Source organism: Heterocephalus glaber, unplaced genomic scaffold (genome assembly GCF_053883595.1).
Source record: "Heterocephalus glaber isolate CG9 unplaced genomic scaffold, H.glaber_assembly_v1.0 deba00001532, whole genome shotgun sequence".
NCBI lineage: Eukaryota > Metazoa > Chordata > Mammalia > Rodentia > Bathyergidae > Heterocephalus > Heterocephalus glaber.
The window spans coordinates 3,515,618-3,536,555 of record NW_028258330.1 but is presented as its reverse complement, the minus strand read 5'-3'; the positions used below and the strand labels follow the sequence as shown (position 1 = coordinate 3,536,555).

General features: G+C 45.2%; 1 protein-coding gene across 16 annotated transcripts in view; it reads right to left on the bottom strand.

Moving 5' to 3' along the window:
• Ralgapa2 (Ral GTPase activating protein catalytic subunit alpha 2) overlaps positions 1 to 20,938 on the bottom strand; it is a 364,983-nt gene that overhangs the window by 75,640 nt on the left and 268,405 nt on the right. For 13 of the 16 annotated variants that reach the window (XR_015442045.1, XR_015442048.1, XR_015442046.1 and 10 more), the window contains one exon: positions 11,079 to 11,200. The exons of 1 other annotated variant lie outside the window; for it this stretch is intronic. Coding sequence is in view for 7 of the 15 variants with exons in the window: in XM_087189021.1 (XP_087045147.1) it covers positions 11,079 to 11,200 (122 nt within the window). In the remaining 8 variants the exon portion in view is untranslated. 2 more of the 16 variants (XM_087189023.1, XM_087189026.1) reach the window with 2 other exon arrangements.

Genomic DNA, 20,938 nt, shown 5'->3' with positions numbered 1-20,938 from the left:
AGCATAAATCAAATGAATAGGAGCATGCCCTGGCCCCAGCCCAGCTGCTGATCAACACAGTGATAGAAACACATGGATGAGGCAGGCAGACCCTCAAACAGCCCATGGACATCGGGTGGTGCTGACAGCCACATCTCTTCCCAGAGCCCGAGCTTTCCTGACAAATTTGGTCTGAATTATGGTCACAGCCTAAAAAGATGCATTTAGAACTCAAAGGATGACCTGGAAAAATCACCGAAAGCCCTGGGCACGTCTCCAAGTTTCCCTGGTGTCCCTGGGACCCTGGTATCCTGGGACAGAGCTCTGACCAAGCCACCTCTCCAGGCCAAGAGTGGGCTTTAAAATGCCAAAGCAGGACAGAAGGTTTCTGCATTGTACGTAGTCTGTCAGTTCAATCCTAGTGTCCCTTGCCATGGCACAGTCCCCAGGGAGGGGATGCAACATACTGTGTGAGGAAGGTGATCCTGTGGTGGTGAAGTCGGATTGTGAGCTCACTCTCTTACATCCAGGGGAGCAGGGTCTCAGTGTCTCTACACTGTGTGACAGGTGTCCCCTCCCCAACCCCTCCACACTATGTCCTTGTGGGGTTCCTCATCTGATGTACCTCCTTTCTGGTAGTAGCATCTCAATCCAACAGCCCAAACCTCCTGAATGCAGTGTCACCAGACCACCACAAAGGTCTGGACGAAAGACACTGATCCATGACATGGGCCTCTGTTCGCATGGTCACATCTGAAAACTTGGGTTTTCTTTGGCCTCTGGGCTGAGGCTGGCAAAGGGCCAGACTGAGTTCCAGCTATGGTCCAGGACGCCAGCAGGAGGAGCCCAGTCTCAGCAGGGTCTCTGGAGGGAACTCACACCTCTGTGAAGACACATTTTCTAATCTACTGATGAGAACTCACCAGCACCACCCCTGAAGGAAGATTATGTGGGGTTAGAAATTCCAGTAATAAGGGATCCTGGATAACCCAGGGGAATTTTGTGTCTACTGACTGGTGTCAACAATGCAGAACGCTGCTCTGCATGGCACAAACAGCTCTGGACTGGAGCTAGTGGCAGAAGCAGACTCGATATCCTTGGATGATGGGTCCCCGAGGTCCTCCAAGGGAGGGGCCTTGGCATGCTTCAGATACCCTCCCAAGTGCGAAAGGGCTGCTGGGACCAGGGCCTCCTTGACCTCCCTCTCTGTAGCCTTGGCCTGGTTCTGCTGTGTGCCCAGGCCCTGATTGGTGGACACCAAGAAAGCAGATGGCGCGCTAACAATGGAGGACTTGTTTGTAATTGCTGATGAGGATGGGCCCGCTCCTCTCCCAAGCATCCCCAGACACAGCCTGGTGTGGTGTGCTGGGCCACAAAGAAGGGCTCAGCAACTGTCAGGCCACGGCTGAGGACAGAGATGCAAGGCAGTGGCAGCTGGGGCTCCAGTGTCACCTGGCCTTGACACGCAGCCAGTGTTTCCACAGGGTAGGGTTCCAGGCACTGGGACAGGAGGGGGTGGTCAGCTCCTGGCACATCCCTGGGGGTCAGTCAATGCAAGGCTGCAACTACCCTGCACACCATTGGAGATGCTGAAGGGAAGATGCCAGAGGCATGTGGCACCCTGGGACAGGCTAGAGTCACCAAGCTTCATCTTTTCATCAGCTGGGCACCAAATAACGTGCCAGGTACAGGTGTAGTCTCTGGGCTGTTGCTGCAAATGAAGTAGGCATCAGCTCTACTTTGGGCTCTGGTGGATGGTGAGGAGTTATACACGCAGCTCAGGCAAAAATGTCTTTCTGCTTAAATGTATAAATACAGACTCAAGAACTATAAATAAACACAGTATTTCATGGTGCTCCAGGCAAAGGGGACACGATAGGAAAAAACTGTGTCTTGATAGGCTCCAGAGTGGGTGTTAATGGGAAAAACAAAGTCAAGAGACACTGGGTTGCAAGGTTGTGTGTGTACTGAAGGTGAAGTCACTCTTAAACCTGGTGTTAGGTGTTAGGAATGGCAGGGAGAATCCAACAGTTTCACTCTGACACCCAACCCATCTGAGGCCAGGCAGCAGCTCAGACATATAGTGCCTGGAAGATCCAGTCATTTTTTAAAGAAAAATTTTTCAGTCTCCTCAGGCCTTGTGTGATGCCTTTGATCCTCTGGATTTATAGAAACCCAGGGAACAATGGCCTGGTGGAGATGGGCTGTGTTCTCGAGGCTCTGCCTAGCAGGTGCTGAGACTCGTGTGTCTTTCTGGGTGATTTTTCTCCAGCTGCACTCACTAGAACAGTAGAGGAGCAAGGTAAGAAGTGAGCATCCTATTTTGGAGGAAAGCTGCAACCAGGACGGCCATTTGGGATGATGCTGGGCAGGGTCAGACAGGAGTGTGGAATGTGACACACTGGTTTGGGGTAATCAGGAAGGACACTGACGTGGAGGGTTGGCACAGGCATGGAAAGGCATAGCAACCAAGGCTGCAGCTTTTGCAAGTGCTAACTGTCCTAGCAGCAGGAAGGCAGACAGAGCAGGATTAGAGCTGCCCAAGATATTCAGACCCTTGGAATGGCTCGAGGAAGGAACAGGTGCAGTCAGTGGTGGGTGAGCCTGCACTAGTGGCCCCACTGGCAATCCAGGGCCAGCGGGGATGCACCAGCTTAATTAACATCTCCAAATGGCCCGAGGATGGTTTCCAGTGCTTCCTGTCCAACAGTGGTGGCTTGTGCTGGCCTGGCCCTGGCTCTGGGCTTGTTTTCCTGTTTGGTCGCTGGTCCTGTCCATCAACTCTAGTTCCACGGCAGAAAGCTAGGACAGCTGGACCACCAGGAAGGGAGTGGGGGGCAGGTGATGGCCTCTGTGTGTGTGTGTGTGTGCGCGCGTGCCAGTGCAGGGCTGAGAGCAGTGGGACACTCACAGGAAAACATTTCTGCATTTTTTCTTTTCCCCAACTGTAACGTACTTTTAAGATGTATGACTAAATCTGAGCCAGGCATGGTGGCACATTCCTATCATCTTAGCACTTAGAAGGCTGAAGCAGGAAAATTGCTACAAATTTGAGCCCGCCTGGGATACACAGTGAGTTCAAGGCGCCTGAACTACATAGTGAGACCCTGTCTCAAAAAGCCAAAAAGATGGGCTGGGGATTTAGCTCAGTGGTTCTGCTGCCTGCCTCACAAGCGCAAGGTCCCAAGTTCGATCCCTGGTACGAAAAACAAAACAAAACAAAACAAAAACCAAAAAAGAGCTATGACTAAATTATACATTTAAATTAATATCTTACTGCCAACCTTCTTGGTAGACCACCATGGAGAGGTCTGTAGACCCTCTTGGATCACACAGAACATGAGTACCAAGTTTTCAGTTCTGTGGCCATGGTAGGTACCAATGTCACTGGACTGAAGCCACCGCAGCAAGCAGCAGGATGGTGCCTGGTGTGCCTGGCAGCAATGTGCCCAACCGCCCCAAGGTGGAGGCAATATACCAATGTCCCTCGCAGATGGATGGACAACGTATGACACTTGCTGCCACATGGGTGAGCCTTGGGAAAATGCTAGGGGACAGCAGCGGTCACCAAGGTCATAGGCTGCACAATTCTACTCATATGAAATGCCCAGAATAGGTGGATCAAGGAGACAAAAGCAGATTCATATTGGCCTAAGATTTGGGGTGGCTGGGAGGAAAGAGGTTGAGTAGGGCTGGGTGTTTTTTGTTCTTAAAGGGATGGAAATGCTCTAGAAGGAGATGGGTGAAAGCAGCAGAGTCTTTTTTTTTTTTTTGCAGCAGAGTCTTTTGACGCACACTGGTGTGTGTCACTCACAGGTCTGTTTCCTGGTTCTCACCCCATAGCTCTCCAGAAAAGCATTGGGTAAAATATCTTCCTTCTTTCCACCCGAAGACTTCAATGCCAGGGAAGAGCTTTGGTGTGCCTTCTCCTTTGGTTTGCTGGTTGCCAAACAGAAATGTAAGCAAAACTATTGCGTCTTCCAGGAACCCCAGTAGCTGAGGTACACACGGACCACCTTCAGGGCCCTGCAACACAGGGCTACCATGCGGCTCACAAGGATTGTGAACTGGGCATCAGAAGCCTGGGTTCTCCTAAACTCTCAAGATTATTTCAAAAAAGCTTTAATTAAGGCTCATTTCCAAAAACTATCTCCGAGAAAAATTCCTGGTACCTACAGCCATCTCCTGGCAACTGCTCTGGTGTCCCTAGAGCTGTAATTAGCAGCTGTGTGGGAGGAAGATGCCAGCTGCCCTACCGCCCTGCATGGCTGGGACCAGGACTGTGGACACAGCGATGACAGGGCTGCAGCACCTTCCAGCGCACCCTGGAAGCAGGTGTGAGCACGACCTGGCCCCTTCTTGTACTGGGACTATGTGCACTTCAACCTCAGCCCAGCCCAGGCCAGAGATTGAGGCAGCTCCAGCAGGCAGTTTCCTGATCCCTGCTCCCCCTGCACACACACTCCCTATCCTCCCCTCTCTCTCTTTTTCCAGTGCTGGAGATTGAATCTAGGGTCTTTGTACTAAGCATACCCAGCCCCATTTTTTTTTTTTGATACCAGGGATCGAACTCAGGACCTTGCACTTGCAAGGCAGGTGTGGTGCCACCGAGCCAAATCCCCGGCCCTCCCCAGTCCCATTTTAATTTTTATTTTGAAACAGGGTCTTGCTAAGTAGCAGAGTTCCCTAGGCTAGGCTTGAATTTCTAATTTTCCTGCCTCAGCCTTTCTGAGTGCTGGGATCACAGGCAATCTCTATGTTGCTTGATTTCCTATCTTCCTCTTATTCTTCTTGTCCGTGGGCCTCCAGGTCTGAGGCATCTTGGTTCTTGGCCAACATGGAAAAGTTCAAATCCACTGGCAGGATGCCTGGTGGACTGCCTCATACACATGGGTCACGGGTTACAGGCAGGTGGCACAAACCCTCTGAGGGGACCTCCACCCAGCTCATCCAAGCCACTGTCACTTGTAGTTATGGCTGCAGCTACCTGATCTGGTCTGATTAATAAGTAACCCAATAGCTCATGAGTATCTGCTCATATCTCCAATAAGACTTCCTTCTCCACAGGCCTGCACAAGGTCCCCAGAGCCTTCTGTGTTGCCTCAAGTCCCAAGCCCTGTCCTGCTCACTGGCAGCAGCGGACATGAGGGAGGCCGACTCAGAGACAAGTAGCAGCATTGTATGGCTGCTAATCATGTGGTAAAAGTGTTTGTCTCAGTTCTGTTTATCTCGCAGACCTGACCCAGAGGACAGTGAGTTTTAAAAGGATGAAAGGATGAATAACCATGAGGCAGAACACGGTGCTAAACAAGGCCATGGAAACCCTCTTTCACCCCAATACCATATGTGGAAGCATCTCAAATCAAGTTTCACTTATTCACAACCTTGTGTTATCCAGGCTGTGGATTGCCAGGCTGCCCACATTGGGTTTGGACATGTTGCTCATCACTGGCCCACTTTCTCCAAGAGATAGGGAGGGGAGGGGACAGAGGACACGTAATTACAGGTGTTTGCTCTGGCCCCATGAATCTGTGGTCTGGAGACACACCTGTACCACTTTAAGCAACAGCTACTCCTTTCTTTGTCACTCCAGCTGTGCGTGTTGTATGAAAGAAATGACATGAATCATTCTCTGAAGAATCTGCAGACCATATGGGGAGAGGACACACAGTGGGGTAAAGACTCAGATCCACAAAGAGGAACCAAGACAGAAGAATGGTGTGCTCAACTTATGACAGAGTTACACAAGCCTGCCATACGTGGAAAAATCATTACATTGAAAATGCAAGAATTCCAGGGTACAATAGGGCTAAGCAGTGGGATTAGGGTGGGTAAAAACTTTCTATCAATGCTTTGTTATCTTTTCAAGAACAAAGCAAAAGCAGCCATAACTGAGCTTGATACGTACAGGGAACACTCAGGCTGGGGCCTGAGTAGGCAGGGCTTCCTGGGTAGAGGAGATCCTGTGGAGTGTTGAGCTGTCTGCAGGGTTGTTGGGGACATTGGTCAGTGATAGCTATGTGGGCTGAGGTGCAAGTGGCTAGGCTGTGAGTTCTTGAACAGATGGTGACGTAAGAGACCTTGTATTTAAGGAAAAGGTCCGGGTTTTCTGAATGAAGTCCTCCAATTCAATCCTGGCCTTTATTATGAATAAGAAGCCAGTAGCCAGGGCTCTGATCATGGGACTGGTCCCCAGGGTGGGAAGAGGGTTGCCCAGGAACCTTGGCTGTCCCTTCATGGCTTGGTCTTGAGCTTGGTCTGTCAGTGTGAAGGGGCGAGGCCTGATGTTTCCTGGGGTCCCTTCCAGCTCCTCGGTTCGTGACGTTTCAGCACTGTTATGAGGAAGTGGTAATATGAGCTGTGTAGCTGAGCCCCTCCACCTCTGTCATGGTCATGTGAACAGGGAGAGATGAAGGGAGTGGGTGGGGATAAGCCCTGAAGGAATCTCAAGTGCCATGATGGGAACTGGTCTTGGAGATCAGGGTGAGGGTTTGTCTTGTCTGTTTCTGGGGTTTAGCTGATTATTAACTGCCCAGGGACAGAGCCAACAGGATGGGCCTGTCAGGACCAATGGGTACAAGGACAGGCCTACTGTATCCCGGGTCCAACAGCAGTATCGGTGTGGAGGGCTTGGCAGGCAAGGGTGGTGTTAGTGCAACCATTCCAGCAGAGGCTGCTGAGAACTAACCTGTGCCACACCAACATCCCACACTTGCTTTGGGCCAATGTGTGACATAGGTGCTTCTGTCTACAGTTTTTCTCTCCCTTTCTTTCTTTCTTTTTTTTTGCAGTACTGGAGGTCAGATCCAGAGCTTTCATGCTGGGATACAGCTCCAGTCCTTTTGTATTTTTTATTTTGAGACAGGATCTCAAAGTTGCTAAGTTGCCCAGGTTGGGCTTGAATTTGTGATCCTCCTGCCTCAGACTCTTAGGATACTGGGATTACAGTATGCCTGGCTCTGTTTGCAGCTTTGTGAGATTTTACTGGCCACCAAAACACCCCAGTGACACTGGGCGGACTCTTTGGTAAAGTTTTGCAAATTTTAGAATATTCTGCTGTAGGTAAGAATCATAGCAGCCTCACCTATGAGGCAGATGAATATAATTATCCTTCTCGAGACACCCGGTGCAGGTGGGGAAAGACAGAAGTCTGCACTTGGGGACAATGGAAGAGTGGCAGCAGCATCCTAAGACCAACTCAAGACTAATCTGCTTTAAGCTCCAAATGCAACCTGCACTAACATGGCCGAATTAGATGGGGCAGGAGAGGCTCGGAATCCTGGGGGCCCTGTGAATGAACCTACACAGGGGGAAGCACTGCCCACTGGGCCCTGGAAAACATCAACTGTGGTATTTACAGGGTCTCGCAAGCAAACAAAAGCTGTGCTCCCCCTGCTGGCCCTGGACAGCAGTGCTGAGGTCGGGAGGTGCCCTAGACAGTGCTGGCATCTGTGCAACGGCAGGGCAGACGGGTGCACTGAGCAGAGCCTCTTTGACATGGTTTTAGACATTCCTTGGGGCAAACATCCATTGTCACCAACTTCCAATCAAGGTACTGGAAATTCTTGAATTAGGGACCAAATGAGATATCCTTATACTCCATGACCACCAAACTGCCAGCTGCGACTGTAACGATGATTAGGGATTCATTTTCAACAGACACAGTGGGGTCCTCCCAGATTTTGAGGCCCAGATGCAATCTTTAAATCAGTTCTGGAAAAAAATAACTCAAGTCCAAGTGAAAGTTTCTTTTTCTCTCTTTGTTCTATAAGAACAGTTTGCGAAAGGTAAAGATGTACGCTGTTTGCATCCTTTCTGATCTTGTTGAGCATTACACTGGATTCTCCCAGTCATTAGCATGCAGAAGAATGACCTCATGGTGAACAGATGCACTTGGCTGTGAGCTGACCGGGTGACATCAGTCCCTCCCTGCCATGCAGGGTGCCGAGTGTTAACCCTTCGCAAGCCGCTCTGCTGCCCCCTTCCTCAGCGACACTTGCAAACACACACCCTTTACCTGATGCCCACAGGTGTGTGGGTTAAATGCACACAGATCATACAGATGTTAATGGAAAACAGCATTTTAACACTGGTTACCTTTTAGATTATTTATTCCTGGTCAGTAAGGGATGGAATCAATAAAGTAGGCAAAGTACAAGGCTAGGTAAAAAAGGAGCTCAAGCACCTACTGTAGGCTGGGGGTCCTCAATACAGATAATAGATGGAACAGATGCAAGGTTGTTGTTTTAAAACAACATTTTCTCATTTGGAAAATGGGTGCTTCTTTTTAAAGCCCCTTGACAAACTTGGGCCCCTGAGTGCTAACTCTGCCTATCTATCCATTGTCGACAGTGCCAAGGACAGTGCACACTTAACCCCCTGCCCAGGTGCCCTGGGTGCAGGAGCAGAAACTCCAGGCATGGGTCACTGCCAAGCAATGTTCTCTCTGGGCACAACTGGGCCTGCAAAGACTGCTGGGGCTTCTCTACTGAGGGAGGCTGCCCACTGGCTTGTGCCACACATGCAGTACGGAGTGGGCACAGTGTTCAGGTGACCCCTCTTCCTTTAGGACAAAGCCCTTGTCATGAGGATGCACCAAGAACCCAGAGCCCCTTGCTCCTCAAACTGTGCTCATGCCTGTAAGCAGGAGCTGAGGCCCTGCTTTGGTGACACTGAGGCTGAGGGAAGTCTGACTGGGGCCCAAGTGCATGGTGGGAGCTCGAGGGGTGAGGGATCAATTTTTCCAGTTGGCTTGTTGCTTGGGAGAGCAGGCGCACTGTACCTCAACGTCTTAGTTTACACTGGCTGGCTCATCAGGGTTTGACTGTACTTGTCCTAGGAGAATAAAAGACCCAGGAAATAAACGAAATAGTATTCTCATCTGTATACATGAAGAGAGGAAGCGGTTGTGAGAGAGGCCTGTGTGCCATGCTGAGATGCCCTGCCTTGCTCGGGCACTCACATTTCAGCTCCAACCAAGTCTACTCCTAGTTCATTCCTAATCACTAAGGGCAACTACGCAAAGTGTTAAGAGAACATCATGCCCACCTTTAGAGTCACTCTCAAGGACAGGTTCGACACGTATGTAAAATATTGTATCATTCAATACTGAATCCTAGCATTATACTGTTAATTTAAGAAAAGGAAAAGTTAGCATTGGGTTTGATATCTCATGTTTGGTTTCATGTTCCTTTAATAAACGTTCCAATGCTCACCCTTATAATTTGGTCAGAACCTTTATTATGTTAAGTAAGAATATCAACAATCTTATCCAACTGGAGGTTACAGAACCTCAACTTTCTCCTGCAGTCTCACTCACTACGGCACTACACACTGACTCATATAAATGAATTTAAACAATTATGAACTTTGGAAAAGATCAAAGTACTTTATTTGCAGGCTAACATTATATATATAATTATTATATATTTTATATATATATGAAATAGAGCCCCTCATTATTTCTAAAACATCTTAACAACCTTAAGATTATAACAGTTGAGTTAAGGAATGTAAACCTCTAGGTATCATTTAGTTTTTTCCTTCAATTTTGAGAAATAAAATGCTTTCTTCAGGGTTAAAAAAAAAAAAACCTGCACCAAAAAATCAAGTTCCAGTATCCATGAGGATGGGAAAAATCTGAATGAGATCTTTAAAAAATGAGCTTGCTACAGATCCTTCTTATTCTTTCAGGGAAAAATTAGAAACCGTTTTAAACCTCTAGCCAGACTGAGTATGAAATCTTCATTTCCCCTGACACAGATTTTTTTGTCTTAGAATATTGGCAGAGTGTATAAAAGAATTCAATTCACAGCTGTTCTACTTTTTAATGTAAGAAACATTAATCAAAGCTTGAAGTCATAAGCTTTTCTCGTGTTGTTTAGTATTCCAGTTCAACAGAGATCAATAGAGGCCATCCCTGTGTTCCTGACGCCTCCCCAGGAAGCAGCGCGATTATGTAAATCGCCTTCCACCTCTGCCAGGCTGCTTATCTCCCGAGCCTTCTGCCTGCTGCTCCTGGCTCCCTGGCCAGCACAGGCCTCTCCTCTTATCTCCACACAAAGCTCGGAGGCCAGGACTGAAGCCAGCGATGTTAAACAATGATGCATGGCTGATTTTATTTGGAAGTGATTTATTTCAGTGAATTTAATTTTTTTCACTTCGTGTGTAAGATATTTGTTAACAAGTCAGGATGGGAGAAGGAAGGCAGTGTTTGGAGACAATCGACCCAGGTTAGAAATCTATTAGCACTCTCAGTCCTGTGGAAACGGGGAAGATGAAGGAGGATTTTAACACGTGTTGACTAAATATCCCCTTTACTCTCTGAAAGGCAATTAATCTGTAACTACATGCAGAAATTCGCAAGGAATAATTTTATTCTTTGAAAAACACACAGTAATCATATCATCAGTTTAAGTGGCAGTGCACTTTTTTTTTCCAAATTGGAAATAGAAAAAGAATAAGTGCCTAAAAACAAGAAAACCCATGGAAATGTTTGCAATTTTCCGCTGGCCTAATAAATGACAATGAGTAGAAGTCAGGGTCTAAACGGGCTCTACACCAGGTGCTGCTCGGCTGGCGGCTTGTCCGCATGACACTGGCCACTCCACAGAGAAGTGTGCACACCACGACGGTAATGATGGGCCTGGGGACACTGTCCTTCCATGTCTCCCGAGTTAATCCCTGACCCCGGTATCTCGGCAGCATAATCCCCATTTAGCATTAGTAGCAACGGCTTCGACTGTGAGGAACTCCTTTTTGATAAGTAAGCACTGATTCAGGAATCGCTTTTAAACAACATATTCCCATCTCAGCAAGAAGCCCACACTGCTGAATGAACTGAGGCACATTACTGAGAAAAAGTTCATTAACCTTGCTAGATTTGGGGGTTAACAGGATAGGTGAAGAAAGGAATAGAGCGAACAGCTCGGATACAAAACAAATTAAAATGAATGTCATCATTCCTTTTGATAGTCATTAGTTGATTCAGAAGGAAAATGCTCTTCTTAAATTTGCAAGCATTTATCTGTGAAAAACAGGTGTACGTCTGCTACTTGAATTCGTCCTAACCAAGAGAGGAAAATAATGCAGACACTCACCCGTTCCGCTGAGGGAATAGCTGGGCGAGGGGGAGAAGACTTGAGCTGCAAAATCCTCGAATGTCATGACTTCGCGATGGTTCTGAATTATTGCTTCAAGATACAGTGCTCGTTCTTCATAGCTGCAGCCGCCAGTTAAGGAGACAAACACAAGTGCAACATGGCATGCAGAGCAGTGGCCATCCATTTTGTTTAATATAGTTATGCAACTTTTATGTCTGCATGCAAAAGACAGCATCCTGAAAGTTCTGTAGTATTTTGTCAGAAAATTAACTATTAATCATCATAATAAGATTCTGCTGCTGAAACCTAAGTTTCTCTTAGAGATCAAGTGCATTCAACACTAGCATTACCAAAAAAATATGCAAGCCAATAGTTACAGGATAACACCAAAGCATCATTAAGGTTGATTTAAGTAAATAAAAACAAAAGTTGTGGATGGGATGATGTCTCTTTCAACCGGCAAGTGTGCGACAACCGCATCTTTACTTCCTATTTGGGGGAAAACCACTTTTCTCAGAGTACTGACATCATGAACTGACCCTTCAAGCGAGAACTGATGATACAAGGGCAAACACACCTTTAAAAAAAATAAGGAAATGCAAGTTACTGAGAGGAGACCAGGGCAGAGGTGTACTTGGAAAGGGCATCAGAGACTCCAACCAAGAGAAACTATGAGAAGTAGAAGAACTAATATGTAGGAGAATCTAAGAAGACTGCATAATGCATTTAGAAAAAAAAAAAAAGACTATTGGCTCCTAATTAAAACTGCAGTCTGGAACACACAGCATTCGAATGTGTAATCAAAAACCAGTCACCAATAAAACTTACAAGCGTAACACGCTGAAGCAACTTTCCAGCTGTCTTAATAGGACCCCTGCGTGTGGCAGCCTTTCACAGGGTAGAAAGCAAATCTTCGCCTTTTGTGTGTGGCTTCTGTTTCCTGGGAAGGTGACTCATGCACTTCTAACACCAGGGTAACAACAGAACAACTGACAATGGATGGCAGCAGCACATAAGACTTCACAAATTAACACTGGGGAGGTTGGTGTGATGTCTCACTTCCCCCTTCCCCATTACCAAAGCCAAAGTTAAAAGACATGTTGCAGTCAGTTTGAAAACTGGGCTGATTTTCCAGGAACACTGAGAATGAGAGCCACCCCTTAATCTGTTACTTGCAAGTAATTCTAGCATTTCTTACTGTCCCTTAAAACTATCTTTTCAAAATGGCCTCTTGAAAAATATAAGTTGGTGACTTGTCCTTTCAATGGAGCCTGTACTTTAAAATAGGTAGATGTTTGTCTATTTTCTTTTAACAAAGTAGGTACACTGATTTCCAGATGTAGGCTTTTCCTCCGCCTCCTCTCATATGTGTTCAGAGGATGACTTCATACCTTGGGTGACCAGAGCAATCTAGAGAGCCACATGTCACATGCAGCTATCTATATTTAAATTTTAATTAATTAAAAATTTAAAACTTGGTTCTTCTGCCTTACTTGCTGTATTTCAAGTGCTCAGCACTGTGCCAGGCCAGGGGTTGTAGGATTGGTGGCACAGAATAGAGGACAGGCCTATCATCACGGAAAGCAACACTATCACAGGCCAGGGATCCTTCTCAATCTTGCTGGATGCAACTAAACAAAATGTAACATGACGAACATGGGCATGAAGAGTTCAGAAGTGGCCCCATGATGATTTATGATCTTTTCTATAGACAGAGGCCTGGGCAGCCTGCACCCGGCCGGCTCCACGGCTGAGGCTGAACTCCTGGTGACTTGCCTTAATGAACAGCCTGCCAAACTTCCTCAGCATGCGGTGCCTGCTCAGGCCCAATTCTAGGGGGACCCACTAATGCCATTCATGTCTCATTATGAACATGCTTATTCTGCACAGCACTTGGCTGTTGCTGTGGCTCGGCCTTCCGAGCACGGCCCCAGCAAGCCGCTGGTCGGGGAACAGCAGGATGTTAGGCCTGAGTGGCCGTCTGGCGAACAGGCACTCTGACAGTAAGCTGGCACGTGCTGGCCCAGCAGGGGCCGAGCGAGGCGTGACAAATTACTCAAAGAGCTGAGCTAAACTTACGGCTGACAACCACCTGAGCCTTTGGACCGCCATGGCCCGCTGTCAACACTCAATTCATGGCTCCCCCTTTCAGCCCACAGTCTGCCCATGGGCCTGGGCTCGAACAGGAGCGACACTCAAAGACCTGTCATGCTCTGCCTCTCTAGCTCATAGTCAAATCTACAGAGGGGTGTTGTGCGTGATGCCACAGAGACAGCTTAGACAGTGGCCCATCATCCCTGAATGATACGCTCCCACTGGCACAAGCTGGTCCCTGTCAGGCCCAGAGGGCTGTGCTCTCTGGAGGAAGTCCTGCATTAATGGTCACAGGAGGCAATCACCAAGTTCTGAGAGCCTCTGATTCCTAAACTAAGGCTCCATGGCAGCCACAAAAGAAGGAGGAGGTGCTCAGTTTGCAGAAGCATCTCAGTCTTGCCATTTATGCCCTGGCCTGTCACATGCAGCATGCACCCCAACTGCGTGCTAATGGCGCTAGACTGGGTTTTGTCATTTAGACAAACAGCCATTAGGGGTTGGGGTGAGAGCGGGAGCTCATCAGAATTGCCTGGATCAGGGCATGTAAGCACCGTGACAAAGAGAAACAAATATCAACCTCTGGCAGCGTTCAGACACAGACAAGGAACTGATGGGTGCCAAAAATCATTTCCGAGTAGCCTTACAAAATGCAGCCTTGGGATCATGACAGAATCTATTAGAACCAGCAGCCAGGGCCATTTGGAGCAGTGTTGTGGGACGTTTTCTTCCCTAACATCCTTAGGGCTTTGGTGCTGGCTGCTCTCTGTAAAGAAGGACATTATAAGTCGAATATCAGGACTCATGTAAGGTTCACCTTGTCCATAAGACATGTTCAAATGTGAATACTGAGCTAACACCCAGCACTGGATGGTCAAAGACCTCTGCCTAAGCAGGTGGCAAAGGAGGCCCTGGACACAGATCGGACCCCCTTTTCAATACCAGCTTCTGCTCTTTCGTTCTCTTAAAGAACCCAGGAGCAACTGTGCAACTTTACCCTGCTCTGTATCACCATCTCACTAAAAAAAGTAAAATACTTTTAAAAGGAGTTTTCTTTTTCATTACCGAATTCAGAAAACATTCAAATCATCAAATAGAAATCACCTTGGTAGTTTTGAATTTTGTTAGTGACACTGTCCATATGTACTTTATCAGTGGTTAACATTTCTCTACAAGACTTCAGAGGCTCTGTGTCCGCACAGGTTATATTTTACCAAAAACTTCTGAGAGAACTTTCTGAGACCCTCAGTGCATGCTCTGCTACTCTGCTGGGTGTGATAGCATGAGGCTCAAACCTGTTCTCCCAATTTTACTCTGATTATTATTTTTTAAAAATGACAGCAACAGCATGACAGGAAGAAGCTATATTTTGGTGGGAGAAAGGCCTGGGTTTTAATTCTGGCCCTTTTCCCACCAGATGGAGTATGGGCAAACCCCTTCAATGCCCAGGGGAAACCTGTCAGCAAACCTTTTCAAAACATCCTCCTACACTGGGCAAGCTTATGGTCTCCACCTCACTGAGAGGAAGTGGAGCTCAGAGTCCAAGAGATTCCCTAGGGTCCCAGTTAGTCCCTGGAGGAACTGACACAAGAACTCAGTAACCTTTACTGCTTCTGGCAAAGAGAACCTAGAGTACACAGGGTTAAGTTCAAGGTCTCATGCAAAGCTGGAGCTACCCACCAAAGAATGGAACAGACTTAAATCTATGTGGGCTGTAAATATCAACCTGCAACTTAAACTTGACTACCTATGTTTAAGGTGCATCTCTACCATTGCCGACTTCATAAAGTACAGAGAATCCAGCAGTTACTCCACCTGCATCTCTCTTTAGCTATTCAGGCTATGCACTGGTTGCCTGTTGTTATGCATCTCAACCTTCTGTCCTGGAATGACCTGAGAACTCTATCTTGGAGTATGTTTTGTCAAAGAAGAAAAGAATAGTTTGGAAGAGGCAATATTGTATGCTGCAGTATTTTCAACCCTTGAAATCTGTTGCCTGGGCCGTCTCTAAATTTTTCAAGGTTGGACAGGATTCGAGATGGCAAAGTGGCCTCAGAGGAAGGCACCATCCTGATGTTGAGGTGTGTGTATTGTACCCATTTATGCATGAATTGCTTGCTTTCTCTCCTAACCCTTGCAGCTCCATTTCTAACACTAGCAAACCCACAGTGAGCTGTCCTCATGATACCATTTAGCACACTGTACTTGAGGACACTGTAGGAGTCAGGCTCATTCTTATGGTACTCATTCTCGGCAGCTTACAGAACTCTGCACAGTACATTATTTTCCTAGTGGATAAATGAATGCCTAGGATTTGTGCCTACCTCTTTGGGTCATAAGACCCCCTAGATATATTCTAGGTAAAGGCAACTTGCAAGGAAAGATTGGAGAGTTTTTAATTTGAAGTGAAATTCTGCATAGAAAACAAAATAAGTGACATAAAACTTTTAGAAGAATGTATGAGAAAACTCTTTACCACTCTGGGGTGTGGAAAGATTCATCCAACAAGAAACCAAAACCAGGAATGATGAGGAAGAAGACTGGTTCATATGACCCATTTCACATGATGTTCTATCATTTCTCACAACCATGAAGAGAAAAGATGGTGGAATAAAGAGGAAACAGAGGGCAGATGCTTGGAATATAAAAAGAACACCTACAGGTTCACAAGAAAAAGACAAGTAATTTATGAGAAAAACTGGAAAAAGACAGGCATGTACAGCAGCTAAACTACGAATGGCCAGTCACATGCTCTACTGCATTAATAATCAGAGGTTATTAGACCCAGGAGATGCTGATATCACATGTCCCAGACCGGCAAGCACACAGCATGAACCAATGCCTGATGTCAGCAGGACATGGGCCACAGGACTCTCAGGACCTACTGATAGGAGGCAATTAGACATCATTACTCGGCAAGCACAGAGGCATAAGCTCCCAGGCCATCAATTCCAATCCTTGATATGTGAACTGCTACACATGTGTGCTTGTTGAAGTAAGTTTATAACGTTTTATAGAAAAAGGAGCAAGAAACCATTTTTAACTTCCCTGAGAAGAGCAGCCACACAGTGGAATACTATAGAGCAATGGACAAAAACAAACTACAGACACACACATTAATACAGTTGAAACTTGATGTTCACTGTAAAAACACTGACTGAAGAATACATTCAGCACAGTTCTGTTTTCATAAATGTTAAGAACAAGCAGTGTGAAGAATACTGGATGGGCTCCACACCTATGTGGAGCAACAGTTAAGGAGGGCATGGATGACAGCTAGAGATGCTTCCTGGAGTGAGGAGGAGGCAGCACATAGTGGGGCTCAGATACCTTGGTCAGTATAAATGGGGACTGGTGCAGGCCTGGGTTTCAGTGCTCCTTACAGCTAAGTAAACATGCTATACTTTCTAGCAGATGTGAATATTTCATCATAAGAAGCAGGAATCTGGTGGGAATGGGACATAGCACCACTCCAGTGGATTTCTGCACAGCCACTGGAAAGGCAGCGTGAGCTGCTTTAAGCCAACACTGCTAGAAAAAGGATGTATGTGGCTTCTGGGCCACCTTTTCTACTGCTCCCAGCACAGAGAAAGGGGCTTCTGGGCTGACATTCCACTGCTACCAGTGCAGAGGAAGGGGCTTCTGGGTCGATGTTTCACTGCTACCAGTGCAGAGGAAGGGGCTTCCAGGCTGCCATTTCACCACTCCCAGTGCAGAGGAAGGTGCTTCCAAGCCACTGTTCCACTGCTCCCAGTGCAGAGGAAGAGGCTTCTGGGCTGCCATTCCACTGCTCCCAGTGCAGAGGAAGGGGATTCTGGGCTGCCATTCCACCAATCCCAGCTCAGAGATAGGGGTTTCCAGGGTACCATACCACCGCTCCCAGTGCATAGGAAGGTGCTTCCAGGCTGCCATTCTACCACTCCCAGTGTAGAGGAGGTGAGCCGCATGGGTGCCAACAGAACTCCCCCCCTTGAAATGAGAAGACATGTAAACAAGTCTCACAACCAGACTTCCAGATCACCTACAGTAACCACAAAAGGAAAGGAGATGGAACACTATGATACTCAACAACCTGGACTTCCTGAACTGGCAACAAAAGAGGATCTGGAAAAAATGAAATCAGAAATAATTTCTCACATAACAGCAGAGATTGTGCTCATAGTGCAAGATATGATTAATAAATCTAGAGAGGAGCTCAGGAACATGATGGAATCTCAACATAGGAAACAAATGGAATCCTTAAAACACATGCAAACAGATTTCCAGGAGATTAAAAACTCCAATGAAAGTCTGCACAGCAGAATGAGCCAATGTGAGGACAGAATTTCAGGTATAGAAGATAAGATTGCAATTAGTGACCAGGAAAAGAAAAATTGCTTTAAAATTGTAAGGGACCACGAGAAATCAATCCAGCAGCTGCTAGACGATGGAAAGAAGAATAACATAAGACTGATTGGATTCAATGAAGTAACAAGAGAGAGTGCAGATGACAGAAAAAAATTGTTCACAGAAGTGATGGCAGAAAACTTCCCAAGCAGCGGAAAAGAACTGGACATACAGATAAGTGAGGCATATAGGACTCCAACGAGGCTTGATTAAAAAAAAATCTACACATAGGCAAATAATTTTTAAGATTCCAGAAACCCAACAGAAGAACAAAGTTCTACAAGCAGTTAGAGAAAAGAAACAAAACACATACAAAGAAAAGCCCATCAGAATCACAGCAGACTTTTCAACACAAACCCTCAAGGCAAGAAGAGCTTGGAGTGACATATTACAAGCCCTAAAGGAAAACAGGCTCCAACCCAGATTGATGTACCCTGCAAAATTATCTATCAAAATTAGTGGAGAAATAAGATACTTTCATGACAAAGAGCACCTCAGGAATTTCATGAATACCAAACCAGCACTCCAAAAATTTTTAGACAATATCCTAGGAAAAGACAATGAGGATCACAACCCCAGGAAGCACAGGAGAATGAATCTGTCGGGTGCAACAAGAAATTAAATGTAAAGGGGGAGAATCCAACAAAAAGAAAAAGTCATGACAATGATAAGTCAATATGTTTCAGTTATAACCATCAATGTTAATGGTCATCAAAAGAAATAGACTGGCAGAATGGGTCAAGAAGCAAAATCCAACAATATGCTGCATACAAGAAACACACTTAATTCAAAAAGAAACTCACAGACTGAAAGTTAAAGAGTGGAAAACAATACTCCATGCAACGGAAACCTGAAAAAAAGCAGGAGTAGCTATCCTCTTTGCAGATCAAGTGGATTTCGAACCAATACTGATTAAGAGAGACAAAGCAAGACACTACATCCTTGTAAAGGGAACAATCCAAAAGGAAGAGATGACAATCACAAATACATATGCACCAAACACTAGTGTATCCAACTATATAAAACAAATACTAACGGACATGAAAAGTCATATATGCACTAATACAATAGTAGTGAGGGACCTCAATACCCCACTGTCACAGACAGATCAACTAGACAAAAAATAAGTAATGAAATACTAGAACTCAATCCAACTCTTGAACAAATGAACTTAACAGATGTTTACAGAGTTTTCCACCCCCAAAATCAGAATACACATTCTTTTCAGTAGCACATGAGTCGTTCTCCAAAATAGACCACATACTCGCTCACAGAACATATTTAGGTAAGTGCAAAGGAATTAAAGTTATCCCCTGTATATTATCAGACCATAGTGAAATGAAATTGGAGATGAACAGCAAAAGAAACTGCAAAAATTATATAAACACATGAAAATTGAACAACACACTTCTGTATAACCAGTGGGTCACAGAGGAAATTAAAGAAGAAATCTGACAGTTCCTTCAATTAAATGACAATGACAATATAACATATTGCAATCTATGGGACACAATGAAAGCAGTATTATGTGGGAAATTCAGAGCAGTGAATACTCATATTAGGAAAACAGAGTGAGCCCAATTAAACAACCTGATGCTGAACCTCAAGCTTCTAGAAAAAAGAAGAGCAGGACAAACCCAAAGCTCATACAAGGGAGGAAATTATAAAGATCAGAGCAGAAATCAATGCAATGGAGACTAAGAGAATGATACAAAAAAATCAATGAAGCCAAGAGTTGGTTCTTTGAAAGAATCAACAAAATTGACAAACTCTTCGCCAACCTCATAAGAAAAAGGAAAGAAAAGGCCCAAATCCATGCAATTAGGAATGAAAAAGGGTGAAATTACAATGGACCCAGCAGAAATCCAGAGGATTATCAATACCTACTTCCAGAACCTATATGCCAATAAGATGGAAAACAGAAGAAATGGACAGATTCATAGATATGTATGAATTACCGAAGTTGAATGAAGACCTAAAAATTCTAAACAACCCAATATCAACCAATGAAATTGAAAATGTAATTAAAAACTTACCAACTAAGAAAAGCCTGTGTCCTGATGGCTTCACTCCTGAATTCTACAAGACATTTAGAGAGGAACTACTGCCACTACTGTTTAAACTCTTCAATGAAATTGAAAGGGAAGCAATACTCCCAAATTCATTCCTGGAAGCAAGCATCAACTTGATCCCCAAAGCAGAGAAAGACCCAACTGAAAAGGAGAGCTATAGGCCAATCTCACTAATGAACATAGATGCAAAAATCCTTAATAAGATACTGGCAAATAGAATGCAGAAGATCATCAAGAAGATCATACACCCTGATCAAGTGGGATTCATCCTAGGGATGCAGGGATGGTTCAACATATGCAATTCAATCAATGTAATACACTATATCAATAGAGCCGAGGACAAAAACCATATGATTAGCTCCATAGACACAGAAAAAGCATTTGACAAAATCCAGCATGCATTTATGATAAAAACCCTACAAAAAATTGGAATAGATGGTCTCTACCTCAAACTGATAAAAGCCATCTATGAAAAACCAACAGCCAATATCATACTAAATGGTCAAAAACTGAAATTTTTCACACTAAAATCAGGAACAAGACAAGGATGTCCTCTATCACCATTCTTGTTCAATATAGTTTTGGAAACATTAGCCACAGCAATTAGACAAGAGAAAGAAATAAAAGGAATAAAGATAGGAAATGAAGAAGTCAAATTGTCATTATTTGCAGATGACATGATACTCTATATAGAAGACCCCAAGAACTCCACCAAAAGTCTTCTAGACTTAATAACCAAATTCAGTCAAGTAGCTGGTTACAAGGTCAACACACAAAAATCAATAGCTTTCCTCTACACCAACAACAGACTCACTGAGAGAGAAATAGGGCAAACAATTCCTTTCACAACAGCATCGAAAAAACTGAAATAACTTGGAATCAACCTAATGAAAGAAATCAAAGACCTCTTCTCTGAAAACTGTAGCACTCTGAAAAGAGATTGATGATATCAGAAAAAGGAAAGACATCCCCTGCTCCTGGGTAGGAAGGATCAACATAGTGAAAATGGCCATACTTCCAAAACTGCTATATAGATTCAATGCAATCCCAATTGAAATCCCAGCAGCATACTTCATGGACCTTGAGAAAACAATCCAAAAATTCATTTGGAACAAGAAGAGACCCAGAATAGCAAAAGCAATTCTAGGTAACAGAGACATGGCAAGGGTTATTATAACCTCCAACTTGAAACTATACTACAAAGCTACTGTGATAAAAAAAAAACAGCATGGTACTGGCAAAGAAACAGACCTGAGGACCAGTGGAACAGATTAGAAGATTCAGAAACAACTCCAGACACACTCAGCC